This window comes from Branchiostoma floridae, chromosome 1, assembly GCF_000003815.2.
Source record: "Branchiostoma floridae strain S238N-H82 chromosome 1, Bfl_VNyyK, whole genome shotgun sequence".
Taxonomy (NCBI): domain Eukaryota; kingdom Metazoa; phylum Chordata; class Leptocardii; order Amphioxiformes; family Branchiostomatidae; genus Branchiostoma; species Branchiostoma floridae.
The window spans coordinates 17,701,591-17,724,472 of NC_049979.1; the positions used below are offsets into that span (position 1 = coordinate 17,701,591).

General features: G+C 39.9%; 2 protein-coding genes across 5 annotated transcripts in view; one reads left to right on the plus strand and one right to left on the minus strand.

The window, feature by feature from the left end:
• LOC118414558 (golgin subfamily A member 5-like) lies at positions 1-8,793 on the minus strand. 4 transcript variants are annotated; one of them, XM_035818684.1, is made up of 17 exons: positions 8,695-8,793; positions 7,560-8,123; positions 6,924-6,965; positions 5,967-6,100; positions 5,486-5,588; positions 4,917-5,136; positions 4,568-4,691; positions 4,204-4,300; positions 3,869-3,975; positions 3,371-3,550; positions 3,011-3,139; positions 2,678-2,740; positions 2,377-2,562; positions 2,100-2,178; positions 1,691-1,808; positions 1,414-1,477; positions 1-1,259 (listed from the first exon to the last, which is right to left on the minus strand). In XM_035818684.1, exons 2-17 carry the CDS (start codon positions 8,101-8,103, stop codon positions 1,149-1,151), a joined length of 2,301 nt encoding a protein of 766 aa, XP_035674577.1. In that variant the 5' UTR covers positions 8,104-8,123; positions 8,695-8,793; the 3' UTR covers positions 1-1,148. The 4 variants fall into 4 exon arrangements, with proteins under 4 accessions (XP_035674577.1, XP_035674586.1, XP_035674568.1 ...); XM_035818693.1 differs by having other exon boundaries at positions 1,691-1,790; positions 8,634-8,791; XM_035818675.1 differs by having other exon boundaries at positions 8,634-8,791.
• Positions 8,769-22,882, plus strand: part of LOC118414575 (diphthine--ammonia ligase-like) — a 26,727-nt gene continuing 12,613 nt past the window's right edge. The window contains exons 1-12 of the mRNA XM_035818717.1: positions 8,769-8,910; positions 9,247-9,338; positions 10,265-10,449; positions 11,278-11,351; positions 12,839-12,957; positions 13,365-13,429; positions 14,655-14,746; positions 15,069-15,162; positions 15,731-15,893; positions 16,175-16,318; positions 16,442-16,571; positions 18,491-18,653. Of these exons, the coding sequence (XP_035674610.1) occupies positions 8,888-8,910; positions 9,247-9,338; positions 10,265-10,449; positions 11,278-11,351; positions 12,839-12,957; positions 13,365-13,429; positions 14,655-14,746; positions 15,069-15,162; positions 15,731-15,893; positions 16,175-16,318; positions 16,442-16,571; positions 18,491-18,653 (1,344 nt within the window). The 5' untranslated portion in view covers positions 8,769-8,887. The remainder of the gene's footprint in view (positions 8,911-9,246; positions 9,339-10,264; positions 10,450-11,277; positions 11,352-12,838; positions 12,958-13,364; positions 13,430-14,654; positions 14,747-15,068; positions 15,163-15,730; positions 15,894-16,174; positions 16,319-16,441; positions 16,572-18,490; positions 18,654-22,882) is intronic.

Consider the following 22,882-nt stretch of genomic DNA (forward strand, 5'->3'; position numbering starts at 1 on the left):
TCCTTTTACAGAAACACTTTATTTCAAGATTGCAAGGTACATGTAAATGGTGATAGCTAAGCAGCATAACTAGTAACCTTGCGGAGAAGCAACTATGTACATGTATTACATGTTCAGATACATATTATCAATATTGGAGACTGCTGTTCAATGTTCATGTGTATTCAGTGTAGTCAAGAAGTAAGCTGATGTTGCAGGCCTTGCAGTACTGTAACTACGCATCTCATGAGAACAGCACTTAAACGTGTAACAATGTTGCTATATGACTTGCTTTGTGAATGGTAGGAAATGCCTCCTGGAGACAGATCCCCTATTTAGATTAGCTTACAGTTATTTACACTGTACTGACTATATAATATTTACATGTACAATTTGCATGTTACAGTCCGGACATGATAACGATTTTCTCTGTTTACCCTAAAACCCCACTTGCTTTATTAACATAATGAAGCACATGCTCCAAAGCATAAATACTTAATTACAAAGCATCTGATGAGGCCACCAACAAATATACCACACAAAAGAGTGAGCCATTGGCATGTGTAATCAGCGATTCCATGATGACATGTTGAATAAACCTCTTTCCAATCAGTGTCCAGTTGGGCAAATAAACAAGTCCTTGGTCTGTCCCCTTACATACTTGTGTGCTATTGATCACCACACACAAACACTGCTTTTATACATCAAAAAGAGAGCTTAGCTTAAGAAAGCATACCATGGCCTAGTGTTGGCAGTGGCAACACCTGTCTTACTCATGTAGCTACAAGAAATGTAATATGACAATAACTGCACATACTGTGGTTGATGATATACACATACATGTATTTCCCACATGTGACATCACACTGCCAAGCACTTTTTACATGACTGGAATATATTGTAATATGCAAGTGGCTCATTTTCTGTTATTTTCCACACTACATAATAATTATACTTAAATCTATCATGGACCAATATTAGAACATGTCTGGACACCTTGGATCATTGCACATTATTGAGATGTACAATATTTGTTGCTTTGTTTCCCAGGTTTATCTTCACTCATTATTGACACATATCATTTCCAGATATACTTTTATATGTGAGTAATTTATATAAAATCCAGCTTGATGTGTATATCTAATACAGGATAGCAGACAAGTCTTTTTTTATGGCTGGTCAGGGTGAGGCTGCTTTAAGTCTGAGTGGAACTGTTCACCTGTGTGGATCTCAGGTGTGTAGGTCAGCAGTACTATCATCACCCACAGGTGCAGCAACACCTGAGAAAAGGGCAACAGGTCATTCAAGAATTGTTCAAAGGTTCCTGGAAAAGTTTATTTTCAAAAGTTCTTTAAAAAATGGTCACTACATTCCTAGCATAATGTTTGGACAACACAATAAATGTTTACTGTGAAGGAGAAAGTAAAAACTCACCATGTACAAGATGACAAAGAGCCTTGCTGTGGGATATCTTCTCAGGAAGACTCCAAGACGAATACTGCAGAGAGAGCAACAAAATTATACTAACAATTAACATGAAGGTAATGACAACTGTCATTTTGTCTCTTGAGGTTCAAGAACATACACACGCTTCTGTGCCTACTTGTATATCTTCAAAGGATAGACTTACTATTACATTTTTCTATTGAATGATGAAAATTGTGTGGCATTATGTCATTCCAACCCAAGCAACTCCCAGTGAAGCTCTAACCTGAATTTGTCTATACTGTTGGCAGCCCTTTTGACTCTGTTGATGGGACTTGTGCCTGACGGGTCCACTTGTAAGAAAGGGGCAGAGCGGACTCGGGCACCTGCAAGAGGAACAGTGGCTACAACAAACAGTCTGAGTTATTTGCCCTAACTTTGGGATGGACCAATTCAAAACACAACTGAAAAGGCATTTGTTCCATCTGCCATCAGCACAAAAGGAAAGACAAGATTCTGGAGTGTTATATCTTAAAAGCACTTAAGCTAGTTCTTCAGCATACATATTTAACTGAAACATCAAGTAATTTCATAAGATGTAATAACCAAGAGCTGCTAAGTCATGCTATGTTTCATATCGTTCTTTTCCTTTTCAAAAAAATTAAAATGTCAAAATAATGCAGAATACTTCTCACCATCCTCCTCATCCATCCCACCAACGACAGTGTGGCCAGGATGTTTGCCTGCCAGAGGCTGGGCTGCTCGGTATTGTTGCTGCAGGAAAGATGATTGGTACATAATGTTGAGCATACCTGTAAGCTGTCTCACTTATCAGTTATCACTTCATGTGATACTCTAAGCAGAGGTATTTTTTCCATTGTGTCAACACCTGCCACTTCTAACCATCTTCACAACGACTCTCCAGCATTTTGTTGGTAAAAAAAGGTAGATGTAAATCTCTTGACAACTGACCTCTAGCCTTTCTAGCTGTAGCACCAGGGAATTCTTCTCTGTACTGAGGGCTTCCAGCATGGTCTGTTTCTGAATGAGGCTCTCCGTGAGGGAGTGCAGCCGCCCCTCCAGCTCACTCTGGGTTGTAGTGCTCATTGCCTTGGTTGTCATCTGGTTCCTTAGCTTCTGAATCTCTTCTTCTCGGTCCTATTTTACAGTTGAAAAGAAGTGTTAAGTGGAACTGTCCCGAACTGAAGGTATGCTTAATGATAATGTTCAGATGAAGCTATAAAAAGGAGTCACTATCAAAGTAACTTGATACCTTCAGTCTTGTTTGGAAGGTTGTTTTTTGTTTCACCATTTCTTCTTGGATGTAACGCATTTCCTGTGTGAGGAAGCAAAGAAAAATGTTCAACAGCTGGTAATAGAGTACAAATGTGGTGGATATGCATCAGCATCAAAACAAATTATTTATGCTAAACCTAACTCTTCATTGAGCATATCACAACACTTCAGAATGACACAACCTGGCAGGAATCCAGGTTAAGGTAAGTTGGCAAATGTCCTCTTACTGTAAATAATGTACATGTAGTGAATAGTGCTAGACGTGATGCTACTGAAAGGTAGAGGAACTGCAAATCTGTAGTCCACACACCTGCTTCAGGCTGGCAAGTTCTGTCTCAGCATCTTCCCTCAGCTGTTTCTCCTGAGACATGTGGTCCTCAAGTTCTCTGATCTGGTGACGTGACATATCAATCTCTGACTGGAGCTGGGACTCTTGTTCCTAGGAGGTAAATATTTCTTAAGAGTCAGTAAATGCCTATAGTTGGGCAAAAAAAGGTAGCTTTCATACATGTAATAAACTTCAGATGAACATAAAAAATTACATTAGAATTTCTTATGGCAATCACTGTTACTTTCTCACTGCTCCTTACCCCTCAGGTTTGAAGAAGCCAGACTTAACCAATCTCTACCCAGCAGAAGCATGACTATTAGTTATTGTACACTATCACACCTGTAGTTCCAGCCTGGCCTGGTCCAGCTGCATACTGAGGTGTTGGATATCTTCTCTCTGTAGGTCCCTCTCATGTCTCAGCTCCTCCAACTCCAGCCCCACACTAGCCCCTGCTCCTGCAGCTCCAGAATCCACTTCACTACCGCCTTGACGAAGACTATTGATCAGCTTCTCCTTCGACTGGTGCAGAACCAAGGTTTCATATGTTTCAATGTTACTCTTACACTGACTCACCAATGCTAATATAAAATGTGCTGAAAGCATAACATTTTCACATATAAATAAGTGTCCAAGCTCTGAAAAACAAGAAACTGCTGCCCGTTAATCAACAAATTTTGCACATGCTCACTTACATTATCACTGACTTTCCACTTGACCTTTAGCACACTATAGTTGCCATTTTCCCAATTCTCTATTGATTATGACTTTAGTCAGCAGGGAGAAGGGTAATCAGTGCTTTTTTAAGGAAAGTGCAGTGTATATCAATACAACTCTAACCTGTAGAATCCGTGTTGCCTTCTGCTTGTAATCTGACAGCTCCTGTCTGGCTGACTCTGCCGTGGCCTTAGCCTTCTCCATGTGTACAGTCAGATCTGATATCCTCTCTACAAGGTAATATGGCTCAGGAAAACTACATCTCATATATACATGACATACTCAATATGTTGAGTTGGCTGTACTTTGTAGCATTATGTAACATGCTGTTAATCACATTCCTTATGCTGCAGGTCCTATAGCTACTGCATACAGACACAATGAACTCCAGTGGGTTGCTTTACTGACTTCCTGTTTGAGCTCTAAATATCAAACTGTGATCAATGTAAGAAGGATACTCTTGTCGTCCTGGACCTGTTTCTGTGCAGATGTGAGAGACTCAGCCATACTGTGTCTGTCTGCCTCCAGCTTGTGTTGTCTTTCCATGGCCTCATTCTGGACAAGAAGCAAAGGTAAGTTGTCATACCTTAGAGCAGCTTACTGGGAAATTTGAAAATGTCTCTATCCTTGATACATCTGTTCAATGTAGGGGTATTTCTAGACTAAGCAAAACTCAGGAATTCATCATGCTATATTAGACAGCAATCTACCTTACCACCTTAAACAGTTCTGACATTTGCATATAGTTAGTGCCTTCATAGCTACAAAGATCTGAGCAATCTGGGAAAACTCAGTAACACTACAAAAAAAGTTTTGCCAGACCTGAGCTATTTTGTAAGACTCCTGTTCTCTCTTCAGGGCAGCCTCTGCCTCATGCAGCTTCTCCCTCAGACTGTCCAATGCCTGGCTGTGGATCCCACTGGAATCACTATGGTCTCTCAGGATCCTACATTTAAGTGTGGGAAAGAACCATTCTTATTGTGCAACAGATTACAGCAAAGGAATCAATATAAACAGCAGATGCAAGTTCACCCTATATACTAAGTATAGTCACATACTGGTAGCTGACGCTAGATCATACAAAGGTAACTTCTCACTGAATGAAACACAGCTACAGGAGTTGTATAAAGGCTGTCTGATGATAGCTACATGGTACATGAGCTACTCTCACCTGTCCTTCTCACTCTGCAGCTCTTCCACCATGGTCCTCTTGGCCTTGAGTTCCTGGTCAGCCTCGTCCAGCCTGACCTTCAGTACGGCCAGCTGGGCATCCTTGGTGGTGATGGCCTCCGTCAGGTCCTCCTCTCGTGACCGCAGCTCACGGATAATCCTGTCTGTCTGGGACGCCCCTGACGACATGGTGTCCAGTCGCTGTTTGGTACGTGTCACTTCTGAAATGTTCAGCGGAAGTGATATATCTCACAACTTCAACATGTATTTATTCAATTATTTATCAAAATTCCCAACAATATGTACATTTTGTATAGTTGCTATATTACTAACCTCCATAATGTTGGACCAAATAGAAGTTATATTTGGATAATCCTTTTTTCTGTATTTTCCTCTTTAGTTTTATGATCAATGACATTTTTAACGTCAACAAAAGGACAACAAAATCCAACCATCTTCACCTGCTTTCAATTGGAATTTTTTCCCCTTTCAATACAAAACCCTTCCCTTTAGTCATCACATTGTGTGATAAAGGTAACATGTGATGGTAGAAGGGAGACTACCACCCACCTTCCTGGGCAGCCTTGCACCTCTGGATGAGGGAGGTCATCTCCTGGTTCAGGGAGGCCACCTCTGACCTTAGCAGGTTGTTCTCCAGTGTCAAGGAGGATACCTGTACAGCGTGGCATACACATCTAAATCTGACCAACTGAAACAAGATTCTTGAACTAGTTTAACTGTAATATCAAACACAAAAATTGGAATCACCCAAATTTGTGACTGAACAGGTGAGTCCAATTTTTGTGTTGGATATTACAATTGAACTATTTCAAGAATGACTTCTACCAACACAGATGAACTTTCAAGCTAAGATATAGCATTGCTTGCCACCCTTAAGCTTGTGGATACCACACTAGAGTATTCTTGTGTCATAGTTTTCATCAACAAGGGAGAGAATAGTCCCTTTGAATCCTACCCGGTAACAGAGCTCAATGCCAACTTCAATATGCTGGGAACAAAAGTCCCACTATAGAAGCTATAATGTTGGTACCTGTTGTCTGAGAGGCTGGTCATCACTGGACTCACTGCTGGTTGGCAAGCCATCACTGCCATCAGAACTACCATTTGTTGTAGGTTCGCTGGATGGGGGCTCACTGATGTCTGTCACAGTCTGGGACATTTCCCCTGAGTTTGCATGAGACAAGATTTATGTGATGTTGTGCAATGCTAGTGTGTTTGTCTGCTCCTATTTGCACAGAAATGTTCTTTGTAATCAAGCACAACTCTTTTAGTGACAGACTAGTCACTAGTCACTAGCTCTTTAACCTTCTTTAATTTCAATCATTAGTTTACCACTAGCAAATACGATAATTTCATTTACCTTCAAAGTTGTTAAAACAGTTAAAGATGTTCCAATCTTAATGTAATACAATCCAATCTAGAATTTCTGCAGGTTGAGTTCAAAGTAAAGTGTTGAAAGTACACAAAGTTATATCAAGCCTTACACAGGGTCAGTTGGGGAAAACAGCTTTTTCAATAAAAATTTCACATCAATATAATGTTTATCACATACTTTCTGTACAGTTCATTTATTTGACTTCATTTAATAAGCAAAAGTTAACTAGGTGTTTATATTTTGTTCCATGTTGGAAAAAAGTACATGCAAATTTTTAAATGCTACTGTTCAGTACCAAATAAAATACTTTTGTATACACATCACAAATTGGAACATTTTGATTTAAAAGTTTTAAGTTAAGATTAATTCAAAAGTAACTTGTCGTAGCTTTTCATGTCCATTCCTTCTTTTACTTATGCAAGTGGCAAAAAAATTGTTCTCTTTAAAGTTGACAATAACAATATTAGTGTAGTAACCTGGCATTTTGCTCTGCAACATTTGTGTGTAGATAGTTCTGACAAAAAGTTGCAATATTAAGTGTCTGTGATTAGTAAGAAGAAGCCTGCCACCATGCAACCTTGTCACCCAGGACTGCAAGAATGTCACACCTACCACTCCCAGTCTGCTGCACAGAGGGGGTAGGCATCACATTCTCTGCAACAAAACCACATGGTTGGGCCATGGTGTGGGCATGGTTAGATTGCAGGAGAAGATTGCATTGCATTTAGATCTTTTAATGAGAGCAATGTTACTTATTTCTTTTAATCTGCAGCACAAGCAGTATAATAAAAAAAGTAGGTAGATTTGTATTTCTCCGTTTTTTGCTAGACATATGCAAGCGGTATCTATTTTTGTGCTAACAGTTCTACTGCATTTTGTATTTATTCAAATTTGTTATTTTAACTTAGTGATGTATATAATCTCTGAACACATGGCAAAATCAAAATTTTCAAACTGGTTTAATCCTTGTTTATGAAGAGCAAACAAATATTCCCACAGCCTATTGCTAATTGGGGCATTAAGGTTGCTAAATGTGTAATGTTAGGCATCCCCAGGACGTGCTGAATCCTGTCTTCTTTGTATTGTGCACTGATATCTTTTTTATTTTCTTTAGCAAAACACCATGTTATGTTAGATTTGTACTGTATCTGTGTTGTAGTTTATGATTAGCAGATGAAAAGATATGTCTGTTCCACAGATGTCAAAGCCTTTGATTTACTTCCAAAGGCAAAAAGATAAGATACCCACCCTTTGCCTCCACTGCCATGGAGCTGTACGATGTACTGCCTTCTGTGTATGCTGACACTGAGGAGGAATCACTGGATTGTCTGGAGTGCTTCCCACCTGTGGAACTGGGCTCAGCGGCCCTTGTGACATCCCTTTTCTTCTCCGCTGCTGGAAAGGTGTTTGGGCTATTAAGGAATTCAAAAAGTTTCTCATCTTCGTCCCTAGGTTTCTTCCTCCCATAAGCCCTCTGTGGGGAGCCCTGGGAGATTGTCCCTAGGCTGGGGACGCGGGGAATCCCGCTGGCTGTCCGAGGGCTGGACAGGCTCACCATACTTGCTGAGGTGTGCAGAGCCTGTGTCTCCATCCGGGGTGGTTCAGGAGGTCCGGGCCTCTCATACCTGGCCGTCTCCACATGGTGGCTCCTCTGCACCCCTGGGGCTGGCTGGCTGGGCACGGACTTCCCCGTCTCTCCCTCCCCCTCAGCCTGCAGGGCCTGGGCAGCAGTCTGGTCAACCTTATTCAGGAGTGCCTCAGCTTTACCAGCAAAGTCTGATATCCAAGACATGGCTGAGACTTCACCTCACCCTGCAATCAGAAATCACAATCAAGGCTCTGCAAGAGGATATACAGAATTAATGGAGTTCATTGGACAGGTTAAAAGAAACTTAGAAAATCCTTTGCTATCTGGTCTTGCGCCTACCCTATCCCCGCCCACCACAAATAGCTGAATCTGATGTAATCTAAGGTTATTTACTTCTTCTCACAGCACATAACGGGGGGTGCTGTAAATAAATACTACCTATAATTTTGTAAACAATCACGTCCTTCTAGATCTTTGATTCTCCGAGCTTCTCTTCCTGTCACCAACAGAAAATTCTTAAATTTCAGACATCCAAGAACAAGCTCATATCTAACATGATAATACCCAAACGACAACGAAAATACACGAAAACATCCAAAATATTTTGTCGAAAATCGAAAAGTGCGAATCAGGAAGCCAGCTGGAGATTTATTTTCAGTCAGTGTGATAAAAGACGGCCAAGCCACGAAAAATGTATATCATCTTAATATCAAGATAAAAAATCTACCTTGTACCTTTCAGTTGGTAATCAGCTACAGGGTTTTTAACACCTAGAAAGGGAAAGTTTGCTCGTACTTGGACTCTCCAGCGGACGAAAACATGGCGACGTGTAAATCGTGACGTCAGAGTGAACTTCGAGCTTTCACCTTTGACATCAGCATGGCCGTCGACGAAAGACAGCGTGAAAGTTTGAAGAAGATATAAATTCTTGCCAGTCTACAGTCAATTTTACCCCCAATACCCACAAAAAAGAAAGGCATAGATAATAATGAGAGTCGTGGCATTGATCAGGTAAGTGCATGACTGTTATGAACGTTTTTTAAGGAAGGAGAAGGCAAAGCCCGCCTTTTTTGTGTGAAAAATCTGGTCTTAATCAAGAGCGCTTAATTAATCTGGTCTTAATTTACGTTTACATCCAGGTTGTCAAAGATCCGAAGGATCCTAAAAGAACAGTGTAGCTTAGTTTTAATGGTTCAGAGATTTAAAGACAGTTTCTAAGACATTATGTTGACAAGTCCACGTGGAAGTTGACTGACAAAAGGTGGTGATTTGTTGTTGATTGTTACCCAGAAGACAAGCTGTAAATATTCTCATTCCGACCTTTATGCTATTTTCATGAACTTACAGTGGAGGTAAAGACAGCTGCTACAACATGATGCAGTGTGTAGCAGAAGGGCACCAGATAGTTGCTTTGGCAAACCTTCGGCCCCAGGGGAAAGGTGAGGTTGGCTCAGATTTTACTTCCAAATTATATTCATATGTTCACTGAATTCAAGAATTGAGTACTAGTAGTGGCTCTGGTAATTTTCAGTACAGCTACTCTTTAGCTACTACTACTGATACTTCAAATTGTAGAAGAGGCGAGGAAAAACAATCTTCTGGCTCCAAGGATTCAAAGCCGCACCAACCCCAGACTGCCAGTGCCAGGTCACAAACCCAACGCCGCTAACCACTGTAACAGTGGGGTTCAAGCACCGCCAACCGACCATGCCAAATGCCTCTCAGGCTTTTGGCCGAATCGGTTGCGTGCTTTGTTTTGTGGGCTTGGATGCCCGGGTCCGGCGCGATAGGTGGCGGGTTCGAGCTTGGAGTAAGAACTGCTCTACTCGCCTCTAGCTCTAGTGCTCCACTAGTTCCCATCGCCGGCCCTGTGAGTAACAGGAGAGAGATGTGACACACAGGGATATCAAACTCGGAGGTTCGAGGACAAATCTTGAAAAGAAAGGAGGAGTAGTGTAACAGTGGGGATCAAGTGCTGCCAAACAGACCACGGCAACAGCTCTGAGCTTTTGGCGTTGTGGTTTGCACGTTGCATTTGTGATCTGGCTGCCCGGGTTCAGCGCAGATTCGAATCCCGGGAGTTGGGATATTGTTTTTTTCTGTAATTCTACTCCCTTGTTGTTTCACAACTAGGCCAAAAGGTTGGACCATTTCGCATGGTCAGTTTGTTGGCAGTTGAACCCCACTGTTACAAAATCCACAATAATCTAACATGTACAAAGGACTTAAAATCTTACAACCCAAACTATAATTATTAAGAACTTGTTAGTTTATTATGTTATAGGCATGTCTGATGTCCTATTTTTGTTGAGAACACCTTTGATATTTGCTACATGTGAACTGAGAATCTCTGTCTCTTTTGCAGATGAGCTGGACAGCTACATGTTCCAGACAGTAGGCCATGATGCCATTGACCTGTATGCAGAGGCCATGAGCCTCCCCCTGTTCAGGCGTACCATCCAGGGAGGGTCCGTGCAGGTGGGTATGGACTACACTCCTACTGATGCAGATGAGGTGGAGGATCTATTTCTCCTGCTTCAAGAAATAAAGGTTTGTTCTAGTATGTTTGGTAAGTTGTTGTTGTAGACTTATAGAAACCTTTGTTTTAGACATAAGAAACTTGATAAGAAAACCCTACTTGGAATTTTAATTCAAATAGTCTGTTATAAGTATAACTATTCTTATATTGGGGATGCCTGAATTTCAGTTATGATTTATATTGCTTTTGAATTTTAGTTTTGTATTGTTATGGTTTACATTGAAATCTTTGGTTATCATTTGAGTTTTATAATTCTCTTGGATGATTCCCCAAGTTTGTATTTTTTGTTTATAAATTTGAAAAACCCAATAAAAAGATTCTGAAAAAGAATTTGGAAACACACACACACACACATACAGACACAATAGTATGATATATAAGAGCTTGAAGCAACATTATACTTAAAAATGCAAATTACAGTTGATTGTATTTCTGCTTATTGCCATGGGTCAATGTAATGATAGTAGTATAATTATATGTACTAGATTTCCATTTCCAAATGAAAGCTCATCTGTGTTGGTAGAATCTATGTACTAGCTATGTACTAGGTTTAAAGTGAATATGCACCATAATCAATAAAGCATTTCTTATCATAAAAAGAAGCTTTAGATATGTTGTTACTTTGTTACAATAAAAAATCTGACTGCTGAGATGTTGTATGATGAGAACCAGTAGGTGATGATGCATGCAGTTTGAGATGGATAGCAGGGCCTCCTATCTACTCATTTAAGTATTGCAACAGCAGCACTGACAATATGATGTTTGCATGCATGGCCTGTTTACAGACCATCAGTATAGGTCATATCTAATCTCACCTAATCTGCGCCATTTCTCTCTAGGAGGAAGTTGAGATTGAAGCTGTCTCTGTTGGAGCCATTCTGTCTGATTACCAGAGAGTCAGGGTGGAGAATGTGTAAGATATGATCAAAACTGGTATTTCTGCAACTTGAATAGAATTTTTGATTTGATTAATTGTAGATTGTGGGACTGGCATTTGGCCAGGCTTTTAAATCATTATGATAAATAAAAGGATTGATAGCCTTAAATCTTCACATTTAGCATCTTGTTCAGGATGACGTTTTGGTTTGTCATTAAAATGCGAAGATGTACCAGGGTTAAATAAAGGTTGAAAGAAAATAATGTACTGGTAACAGTATTATTCAATGAACAAAGACATTTGTATAACTTATACATGCTTCTGATGTTGTTGAAAATCGAACTTGCAAATCATACCTCCAGTTTTGATTCCTGTCGCAAGGTAATCAAGCTAATATGTGCTTATGACATCATAGTAAATATAGCAGCCAGTTCTGAACCTGGCGCTGTAGCTTGCCAAAAAAGTTCTTTTGAGAAGCAGAAAGTCAAACTTTAAGAAAACTTGCAACTGTGTGTACAGTACTTAAAGGGGCATTCCACTCCACACGGGAGTGTTATTTTCCGATAAATATTAATTTTAGGAAGTGATAACTGCATACTACTTCACATCATACGATAAAGTACCCAGTTGCTCCACATGCCTCAAAAGCATTCAGTCTTCTACTAAACTCCCCAAGTACCCTCTAATTGAATTAATCCTATGGCTGAATACAATGCAAAACTTTTAGGTAAGGTTACAAAACTAATTTCAGGTTTGCTAAGAAATCTCGTCTTGTTCTTGTATTCTTTGCTATCTTATGAGCAATTTGCCTTCTCGGTGTGCTTAGTGTACCTCATTTCTTCCGAAAATACGTACGATAAACACAGTGTCTATGCGTATAGGGAATGTATGGGTAGGGTCTGCATGGGTTTAGTGAGTGTCATTATTGTACACATCACGTAATTCATCCCAAGGTGAATTCCACAAAATTCGGCTGATTATGTATTCATTGCCACATTATCTAGTGGAAAACAAGACTCCCTTCTGGAGTGGAATGCCCCTTTAATGATGATTATGCTCTGTTTGCTTCATAAAAGAATTTTTGTAAGTGGCAGTACAAGGTTCTGAACTGGCTGTAGTGTTAGCCATGACGTTAGAGGCGGAAATTATCTTTATGTTATGGTGGCAGGAATCAAGAACCAGAAGTATGATTTATAAGATTCAATGTTCAATAACATCAGAAGAGTGTATACTTTCTAGTGTTTTTTTTTCATTGGAATAACAATAATCATATATACTTTTTATCAGGAATTGTTGAATTTTTACTTTGATTTTAGTGCCATTGGTGACATTAGCACTATATGTATACGATTAGTGTTGGTGATGAACTCCACAGCTGTGATCTCTCAGTTACTAAAAATTAAGATATTTCAAGAGCACTTAAACCCTATACACCCTTCTGCTTGATATATGTTTACATGTACATGTACACCATATTTGATACAGTGCTTTGTTCACTGAATGCACCTGTGTAACTTGTACAGCTGCTCCAGACTAGGCCTTACATCCCTTGGGTATTTATGGCGCAGAGATCAACAAGAGCTCCTTCAGGAGATGATTGATTCTCAGGTCCATGCAATCCTCATCAAGGTAGCAGCCCTTGGTAAGTAAATACATGGGCACTATTACTTAACCCATACCCTTTTATCCTCTGGTTCTCTAAATTGCTTGGTCCTATTTAGCTTCCTAATCAAGGCCACAATGTTGTGGACAATTGCCCCCTCCTGCACAGTATCAGATTCCATTTTGCTAACTTTTTCAGGTGTATAGTGAACTTTCCAGGAGTCCTTTTGATTGAAAGCGCTAGTAGTTGTGATATATAGTTTTGTCTGAATATTCTGACTGGGGGACCCAATAGAGTTTCTGAAACAAAGAGCAACAAGAAAGGAAATACAATAGAAAGGTATTGCCATTGGGATGATTGAGTGGGTATATGTGAATGGTGTGTGTAATATGGTTCAGAGGAACCTCTTGATACATGTACTTGAATGTGTTTTTTGTTTTATGCAGGACTGGACCCAGACAAGCATCTGGGGCTAACATTGCAGCAGATATATCCACACATGTTAAAGATGGTGAGGGAGATGTCAAATGGTTATTTACTTGTATAGTTAAATAAAATGTGAAACAACTCCATTATCTGTTCATTTTGTAAGCCCGTTCCTTTAATTTTTGACTTTTTAAATTTCTATATCATGCCATATGTATTTATGGGTGGATAAAAATTGGTTTTGCTATAATGTGCTTGGTTATTCATTATGATATAATTCGATGGTATTTGTAAATGACAAGATTGGAATTGAGACCACAAAATTTCTGTTCCCTCCAGAATAATGCAAGCAATATTTCCAGTGCTTGGTCAACTCCTTTCAGTCTTGGCAGAATTATGTTCTTTGATATAATTCATACATTTGGATGTATATTATCGTTAGACGATAGCTATCAGATGAATGCCATTATTTCCTTGGAGACTGAAAGGCAGCATATATTTACATTACGTTGAACTTTTTCATTCCCAAATATCTCGATGGGCCCTCAGTGGATGCTGAAACAGGAAATTAAAGCAATCAAGACAATCCTCTAGATGGCCTTTAACACTGTCAGATATGTCTGACTCAAGTAGCCATTAAAATGAGGCACGCAATTCCTCCATATTCACATTCTCAGAAGACATTTTGTTCTGAAACAAATTTGGGTCTAAGAGCTTGCATGCAATTGTGATTCATTAAACCTTCTAACAGAAAGTAGAGCTGCAGAACAAGCACTTTGTGAAATATTGATGATGTTAATTCATGATCGTACCAAAGGAATTCCAGTCATATGTCCCCCTCTTTTGACAAGAAGTTTGAGAAAAATCTGAAACAATTCCAGGCACTTTTATGACACAGGCATGGTGTGAAATCAATGAATTTGTGTGTGATTTTAAGCTGTTAAAGACATATCGTTTGGACCATTCCACTTCCAATGGAATTTGCAGCTCAAATTCTGCTGTGATTCAATGTATGTCAGATCAAATTTGCCTGTCTTAATTGGTCAGGCCTCAGATTTGGCACATTAACCTTTTCATAATGTACATTACATTGTTATGGTCTTGGTAAATCATCCAGGTTCCAGGGCCAGGGAACCTCCAACATCTTCATTTGTACTTGGACAGAAAAAGGTCCAGGTACTGAATTTGGAATGACATGTTTTCACACAATGATGGGTTAACTCAGTCCTGACATACTTTGCAAAAGTGGTTTCAACACAGGACATTTGAGCATGTGTTCTTATCTCAGTTTTTGTAATCTGAACTTCTAGAATGAAAAATATGGACTGAACATCTGTGGTGAGGGAGGAGAGTATGAGACATTCACCCTGGACTGTCCACTCTTCAGGAAGAAAATTGTCATGTAAGTAGACAAGACTTTTACTGAAAATACTATTAGATTCTTTCAAAGATTTCAACAGTCAAAGTTGATACTTTCTGTTAAAACATTCTTGTTTGTAGAGCGACTATGATTAATCGCCAGCCTCAGTCAGGCAGGCAGCACTAATTAGATGATACATCAGCAAAATTTAATCTTGTTAAGCATGTTCTTGTCATTATGGCATTTATGCAGGGAAATATTTCAATAGACAAGGAAGTTGTTCTTTACTTTTGGACTACATGAAAGTAGTATAACTTATTTCACAGAGATTAACTAATTTTTGTGTTTGTGAAATGTGTTCCAGAGACTGTTCTGAGAAGGTGGTCCACTCAGCAGATCCTTTTGCCCCTGTTGCATACCTCAAATTTCCCAAGATGCATTTAGAAGAGAAGATCCAGGTAAAGGACTTTGATGGTCCAAGTTCAGTGTCATGGAGTCCTCACGTCTTACCATCGTGCACTCTGCTGGTCCAGTTCTGATTTGTCATTTTATGATGATTTGTCCATCCTTGGGGTGAGGAAATATACCCAAAGTCGATCAGGTTCTTGAGTCATTTGGAAGTCTTCCAACATTGGGTTGAACAAAAGGAACGAATTTAGATTCAGCCAAGGATGAAATAATGAGTCTCTTATATGTCAAGAGGTGCATTTGTTCAATAAAGAAAGCAATAACAGGGAAAGAAGTGTTACTCCTAATGGACACCATTCTAACACAATCTTTCGAAATGCATGCATGGCTATTATCTGCTGCTACAATAGCCTGGCAGCATTCAGACAGGATATGTCATGCATAAATGTAGGAACTTTGGGACTACTCAAAACTCTGCCAACTTCTCATGCAAAAGTGAATGTAATTTTCTGATTGAGTATCGACAAATTGTTCTTTTATCTATTTATAAACTGCTTTGATGCCTTTTATGTTGAAAACTAGTCTTGACTTACTATAATATATGCCTCACTCACTCAGGAAAACCCTGGAGAAATTTCCTCCAGTTTAACTGGTGTGTCAATAAGGACTGGGGAGGTGATGGTACAACAGGCCATCAGTGCAGTAAAGTTACATGTTGATATAACAAGAAGGAATCAGCAAGAAACTACATGTACAAGACTAAGACCCTCCAATAAGAGAGGTTAGTTGTGTGGATCAAAATTCTAATTTTTTTGGCATGTGGTAAATGTAATGAAAGTCACATTTCTTTTGCATCTGTGAAGGCATTAGCTCTTTGATAGTATGGTTGCACAATGCTTCAGTGGTGTCAGTTTATCAAGTACCCTTTGTGGAGTTCTGCACTTATAAATAATGTTTTTATACAATTCTTGTGCCTAACAATGTTTAGGATCCATATTACATTTCCTGTGATGGTTTTGAATGCATTTGACTTTAACTTGCCTGTCCTTCCCTATTCCACAGGTGTCCCCATGCAGGACATAGTTACTCTGAAGAAGACACATGGAGCCTATACCTGGTTGTCTGTAGCTGTGTACAAGCCACAGGACATAAACAACAAGAGAACTACAGAGGACACAGCACAAGTCGCCATGGATACGATCAAAGGTTTTATATTTCATTGTGCAATTCTTCGCTAGACATGGAGAGTTACAATGAGAGTTACTATGATACAATAACCGTATGTTGTTCTTTCAGATTCTTATTGTCTTATTTTTCTTTTTCTTTCAGACACTCTGGCTGGTAGTGGACTGTGTATGGCTGATATTGCACATGTACAGTTATATGTGGCAGACATGGCAGAGTTTGGCAAAGTCAACTCAAGATATAAACAATATTTTTCCATCAACCCACCCTCCAGGTGAGATTTAAAAAAAACTATATTATTGCACTTTTTGTCAATAAGAAGTGCTTAAGGGTGTTTTAGCGACATGTGACCTCAGTTTTGCATTCATATATTGTACTGTGCACAGTAAATCTATTGCACCCCCAGGTTGATTCAAGCCAGTTGATTGGTCAACACTCTGAGTGAGTAATTCTCCAGTAAATCCCAGTTAAAGTGTTGTGGGTAGAAGATGGGTCATTAAGCACCTTCTATGGTGGATTTTCAGATGGACTCTTATTTCTTCAGATGGAACAGAGAAGTATAAACTATGGATGCAAATTACTAGTAGTTACCATTTACTTTCTAGTAGTAATAATTTATTATCATGTATTTGTTTCTGTAAAACATTTGTTATGATGAACTGTCTGTGCACTTGAGAAATTAAAACACAGTATGCCATTATGCATACCATGCTGAAAACATTTCTTACATAGAAATGAATCCTTGGTGCACAAGCACCAGTTTTCAGCCTTGGTTGTTGAATTTTGATGATCTAGGGAAGAATGATTCTAGAAGACATAATCATATATTACTTGGTATTGAGGTTGATAGAACTGTCATCCCTGATTGTAACATGTGGTAGATATAAGGTGTCTGTACCCCACTTCTTCAAATAAAATGGCCATACAGGAGGATACAGTCCCATATTGACTACCCATTAAGGCTTAAGACTGATAGTTTCGGCTGCTTATGCCTTTTTCATTTCTCGCTTGCCCTTTTAGTACTTAAAGACATGGCATTAAAGGATCAAAGGGCATTGCCACTCTCTGTTAAGCTGTTTCTACTGATGGATGATTTTGTTCCGGGTTTTGTCACTTCTATTCCATAAAATTTGCTCTCACTCAACATGATGACATGTTAAAGAAATGCCATCAATCCCAGTAAGTCCAGCTGGGTTCAGAACCAGTGCTGTCTAATGATCAAAATGTGTCAGCTTTTATATCCATGCCTAACATCAAACTGTGAAGAGCACTTTTGGTGTAACAAATTGTGAGCTGTTAGAAATGGCCATTAACAGATATGTAGGTTGCTGGTGTTATATATCTTAAAAGCTTGCTTCCAGGCAAGGCTGGCATGTGGTAATGGTTAATCTGTTGTGGGTATTGGAAATACAAATGTGGGTAGTTCAGGGATCAAAAGTGGGTCCCCAGGCCTACCATTAGTCTTAAATGACAGGACAGTAGACAATCAAGCTGTAAAGAAGATTGGGCTTATAGTTTAGGAAGATTTGAAAAAATAACTTGCAAACGAACAGGATTAGTATTTTCATAGTATTTCAATCCATACACAGTATGTATTGAAATACTAGTACATTTTTTTGTTGCGTCTCTCACAGTGGTGCCTTGTTGTCAATAGGACTTCATCAACATCTTATGCATATACCACTTCAAAAATGATTTATTTTAGAATTTTTGGCCATTTTCAGACTAATAATGTACATTTTTGGCTGATATGCCCTTGTGTGACCTAAAATTTGGTATGAGGGTGCATATGGCATGTGCCCACAGGACGTCATTCACACGTATGGTGTATATCACTTCAAAATTGTTAAATTCGAATTTATGCCTTTGTTAGACTATACATGTATACGTGTGTGTATATGGAAATGAAAATGTGGTAACCTGCAAGAGTCCATTGTGCATAGGGTGTTCTCGGAGATTCCATTCTTATATGGGGTACAAATTAAAAAAGATTGTACATTGTATTTTGAAATGGATGATGATGCTTTGATGGTCCATTTCTACAAAAGGTCGATATGGAAAAGTCCAATTTTGCATGGGGATGGAGGTGGATTGAAATATTTTGTATTTGCTTGTGAGCAGATGTCAGCTTTTCTAGTTTTACAGTATCTTTTGTTTTTTCATACCTGACCACAAACTTTTCTTCTTTACTAGGGTTTGTGTGGAAGGAGCGTTCCATGCATCAGGGAAACTGGTCCAGTTGGACTGCTGTGTATGGAGGCAACAGACGGGAGGAGGGGAGAGAAGAACCATGCATGTTCAGGGTCTGTCCCACTGGGCTCCTGCTAACATTGGACCTTACAGCCAAGCTTCACAGGTCAGAACTCACAACTGGTGGTAATAAAAGAAATAACTCAGCTCCTTCCATTTTTTTAGCACTACTGTTCTTAGTACTATAAGGCTATCTATGCAATAATTACTTTTGATGCTAGCAGGCCGCCCACGCTGTAATCACCTTTGTCCTTGGTACTAAAAGGCCATCCATGCTGTGATCACCTTTGTCCTTGGTACTAGAAGGCCATCCATGCTGTGGTCACCCTTGTCCTTGATCATGGGAGCCTAAGCATTTACACGAACCCTTTGAAATTCGTACGAATATTATGTGATACGCACGAATCACTATGCGAAAGCGCACGAACCTCATGGAATCCGCACGAATCACTATGCGAAAACTCACGAATATTATGAGATTCGCACAAATAACTATGTGATACACACGAACCTTATCAGATTTGCACGAACCTTATGCGAAATTGCCCAACCACTGCCGGGGTCACGTGATAGGAGGAGCGGGATTTTCAAGATGGCGGCTTCGATCGGCAGAGACGGAAAATACGATGTTACACGCCGAAATGAAGCAAAACAGTAGCTCACAGGCTATCAAATACGTCTTTGTTACGGTAAATGTCCATTCCATGCCTTGAATTTAAATATCACGGGTAGAAACGCTCAAAATCATACCTTCTCCCCGGCCGCCCTTTTTGCATAAGGTTCGTGCAAATCTCATAAGGTTCGTGTGTATCACATAGTGATTCGTGCGAATTTCATAATATTTGTGCGTTTTTGCATAGTGATTTGTGTGATTTTCATGAGGTTCGTGTGTTTTCGCATAGTGATTCGTGTGTATCACATAATATTCGTACGAATTTCATAGGGTTCGTGCAAATGTTTAGGCACCCTTGTTGATGCTAGGGGGCCTTCCATGCTGTGATCACATTTGTCCTTGGTACTAGAAGGCTATCCATGCTGTGATCACATTTGTCCTTGGTGCTAGAAGGCCATCCATGCTGTGATCACCTTTGTCCTTGGTACTAGAAGGCCTTCCATACTGTGATCACATTTGTCCTTGGTGCTAGAAGGCCTTCCATACTGTGATCACCTTTGTCCTTGGTACTAGAAGGCCACCTATGCTGTGATCACCTTTGTCCTTGGTGCTAAGGCCATCCATGCTGTGATCACCTTTGCCCTTGGTGCTAGAAGGCCATCCATACTGTGATCACCTTTGTCATTGGTGGTAGAAGGCCTTCCGTGCTGTGATCACCTTTGCCCTTGGTGGTAGAAGGCCTTCCATGCTGTGATCACCTTTGCCCTTGGTGCTAGATGGCCTTCCATGCTGTGATCACATTTGTCTTTGATGCTAGAAGGCTATCCATGCTGTGATCACCTTTGTCCTTGGTGCTAGAAGGCGGTCCATGCTGTGCTCACCATGCCCTTCATGATAGGAGGCCATCTATGCTGTGATCACATTTGTCTTTGATGCTAGAAGGCTATCCATGCTGTGATCACCTTTGTCCTTGGTGCTAGAAGGCGGTCCATGCTGTGCTCACCATGCCCTTCATGATAGGAGGCCATCTATGTAAAGATTATCCATCCATACAGTGGTCATTCTTGTCCTTGGTGCTAGATGATCATCTATCTTTAAAAATTCTCGTCCTTGGTGCTAAAAGGCCTTCCATGCTGTGATGGCCCATGCCCTTGGTGCTAGTAGGCCTTTCAATGCTGTAATGACCCATGTCCTTGGTGCTAGAAGGCCTTCCATGCTGTGATGGCCCATGTCCTTGGTGCTAGAGGGCCTTCAATGCTGTGATGACCCATGTCCTTGGTGCTAGAGGGCCTTCCATGCTGTGATGGTCCATGTCCTTGGTGCTAGAGGGCCTTCAATGCTGTGATGATCCATGTCCTTGGTGCTAGAGGGCCTTCAATGCTGTGATGACCCATATCCTTGGTGCTAGAGGGCCTTCCATGCTGCTATGACCCATGTCCTTGGTGCTACAAGGCCATTGATGCTGTGCTCACCATTTTTGTCAGTGGCTATGATGCCTTCCATCATAGTACACTGTATCTCCCTTGTTCTCTCATCATGTCTCAGGTGTTCTTTAATAATGGTCCAGCTGTAAGGTATTTCACACCACTGTGTAGGGAACAGTGTTCAATACATACTTTATGGAGGTACATTTGTCAGTGGCTAAGCTGCCATTTGCCAGCCCAACAACATTTAGTACTTTTAGACTGCCCACAAAAATGCTGTCTTGGCTGGAATGGGTATTGCATTTCATGGGCTTTCAAGGAACATGTCTTTTCTTTTGCCCTACAAGTCATCATCTATATAGAGTCTGCATCTAAGGATATCAATTGGTTTAACATTTTCTTCATTCAAATGGAAAATTTTCTTTATGATGCCCATGGCTAATATTTCTCTTAGCACTACATGATTTCTTATCACCCACACATTTTCAAATATTTTTTTATTCATGTTGTTTTATCAACAGTTTAATCAAATCACTTTTCCCATAGGTTGAAGAATGTCATTATGTCCTTGTCCATAGTGCTAGAATGGTGTATCCACTCTTTGCCTTAATGTTACAAGGCCTTATATTTCATGATTACTATAATTGTTAGTTACAGTAGGCAATCTATGATGTGATCAATCTTGATATAAATGCTAAAAGGCCACATGTGTTGTGAGCACCCATGGCCTTTGTGCCTAAATGCCACAACTGTTATAATTACTTTTATCCTTAGTGTGCGTGTGTATGCATGTGTGTGCAGATGTATGGATGGGTTTCTGACCTACATATTAAAGGGGGTAAAGTCTGTGCATAGTCTTTGCTGTGCATAGTCGGAATTTAAATACTAGATTCATAGATTATCACTGATTACTGTTTTTACCACTGGTGCTCAGCAGCTAGTAAAGAAATATGCTCTTATTTTCTCATTTCGTGGTGATGTCATGTGGAGTCAATAACACAAGTTTCTTAATGTATTTGCCTGTGAGGAGAAAACCTCTCGGGGTCCTCTGACTTTGGTTAGTTGTAAACCTGCCTTGAGGGTAGAGAATATTGCCATCTGCATGTGTATAATAGAGTTCATCTAAAAAACAATCTGTCGGGAATAAGCCATTTGCGAATCATTTTCCTGTAAACCACCTCTCAACATAGAAATAATGTTACATGTCTACAGGGGATGATATGTAAATGCCTTTGTTATCTAACGTATGGTCTTCCTATAGGCAATTTCATGGGTCATGTTGTAGCATGGCCAAAGTGATGGTAGCTCAGCTGGTGGGCATGTCATGGCAGTGAGGAGGAACAAGAAGCAGTGTGAACACTGCATGCCGAACCAAGCCACTTACTACAGGGAACATTCATCAGGGTTCAGACTGTGGTCTCAGCCTGATAACATTTTAGTGCTTTAGGGAAGACCCACTAAAAGGGTGTGTCACAGCTAGGATGGGCTTCAAGCTTCAGTGGTTTCCTCTTATATCTGTCATTAGGGAATATGCAGCAAATAAATGCACTTTCTTGACTCATGGTTTTAGATACAAGAACAGCAAACTTCGAAGTTTTGATGCGTTTCAAAAGGACTCACTGGTCATGATTTGTCAGGCTTCATGAATGTACAGATAGTGTAGAGTGTACTTGTCATGAACATAATGTCACCTCATGGTTGGCCTGTACTGACCTGGAATCAAATGATGCTCCATGCTTTGCTATCTTTAAATTCACTATATGGCTAGCAACATTATCTCTGGAGTGACCTAGTCAGTTAATCAGCTAATAGCTACTCCCATCCATTATTAGGATGTATCTGTTTCACTTCATGGCTTTCAGATTTTTCTGGATCCAATATCAAAAACGAAGCCCACTATGGTAGAGTAACTACATTGTTAAGATGGCTGACTAAAAATGACTTAATTGTATACAAAAGTTAGAATTACAAACATTGTGGCTATTCCAGGTAACATTGCATGCAGTTCACTTTTGAAATGTATATCACGCACTATCATATTTCCCCCAGATTCACACCTAAGCCAGGTTCAATTCATGGTCCTTGTTGTTGTTGTTGTATAACAATCCATGACATTTTTTATTATAGCTTACAGGAGTAATGATAAAAGCCAAAGCCAGGACCAGTTAAGTGACTTTGCACTACCTTAGGCCAGAATCCAATATGTAACGGGCAAGACTTACCATTCAGATAGGAGTAATCAGTGATTGATGGAGCTGTAAAGAGTTAATGGAACGTGAGAGTGTCACGTATACACAC

Bases quoted from the DNA above. Each gene is read 5' to 3' on its own strand.
- LOC118414558 (XM_035818684.1), bottom strand. From the start codon at position 8,103: ATGTCTTGGATATCAGACTTTGCTGGTAAAGCTGAGGCACTCCTGAAT. The intron at 3,976-4,203 runs GTATCCTTCTTA...ATTACCTTGTAG, and splicing joins ACAGGTCCAGGACGACAAGA to AGAGGATATCAGATCTGACT. The intron at 1,809-2,099 runs GTGAGAAGTATT...TGTTTGTTGTAG, and splicing joins TGGGATGGATGAGGAGGATG to CCACTGTTCCTCTTGCAGGT.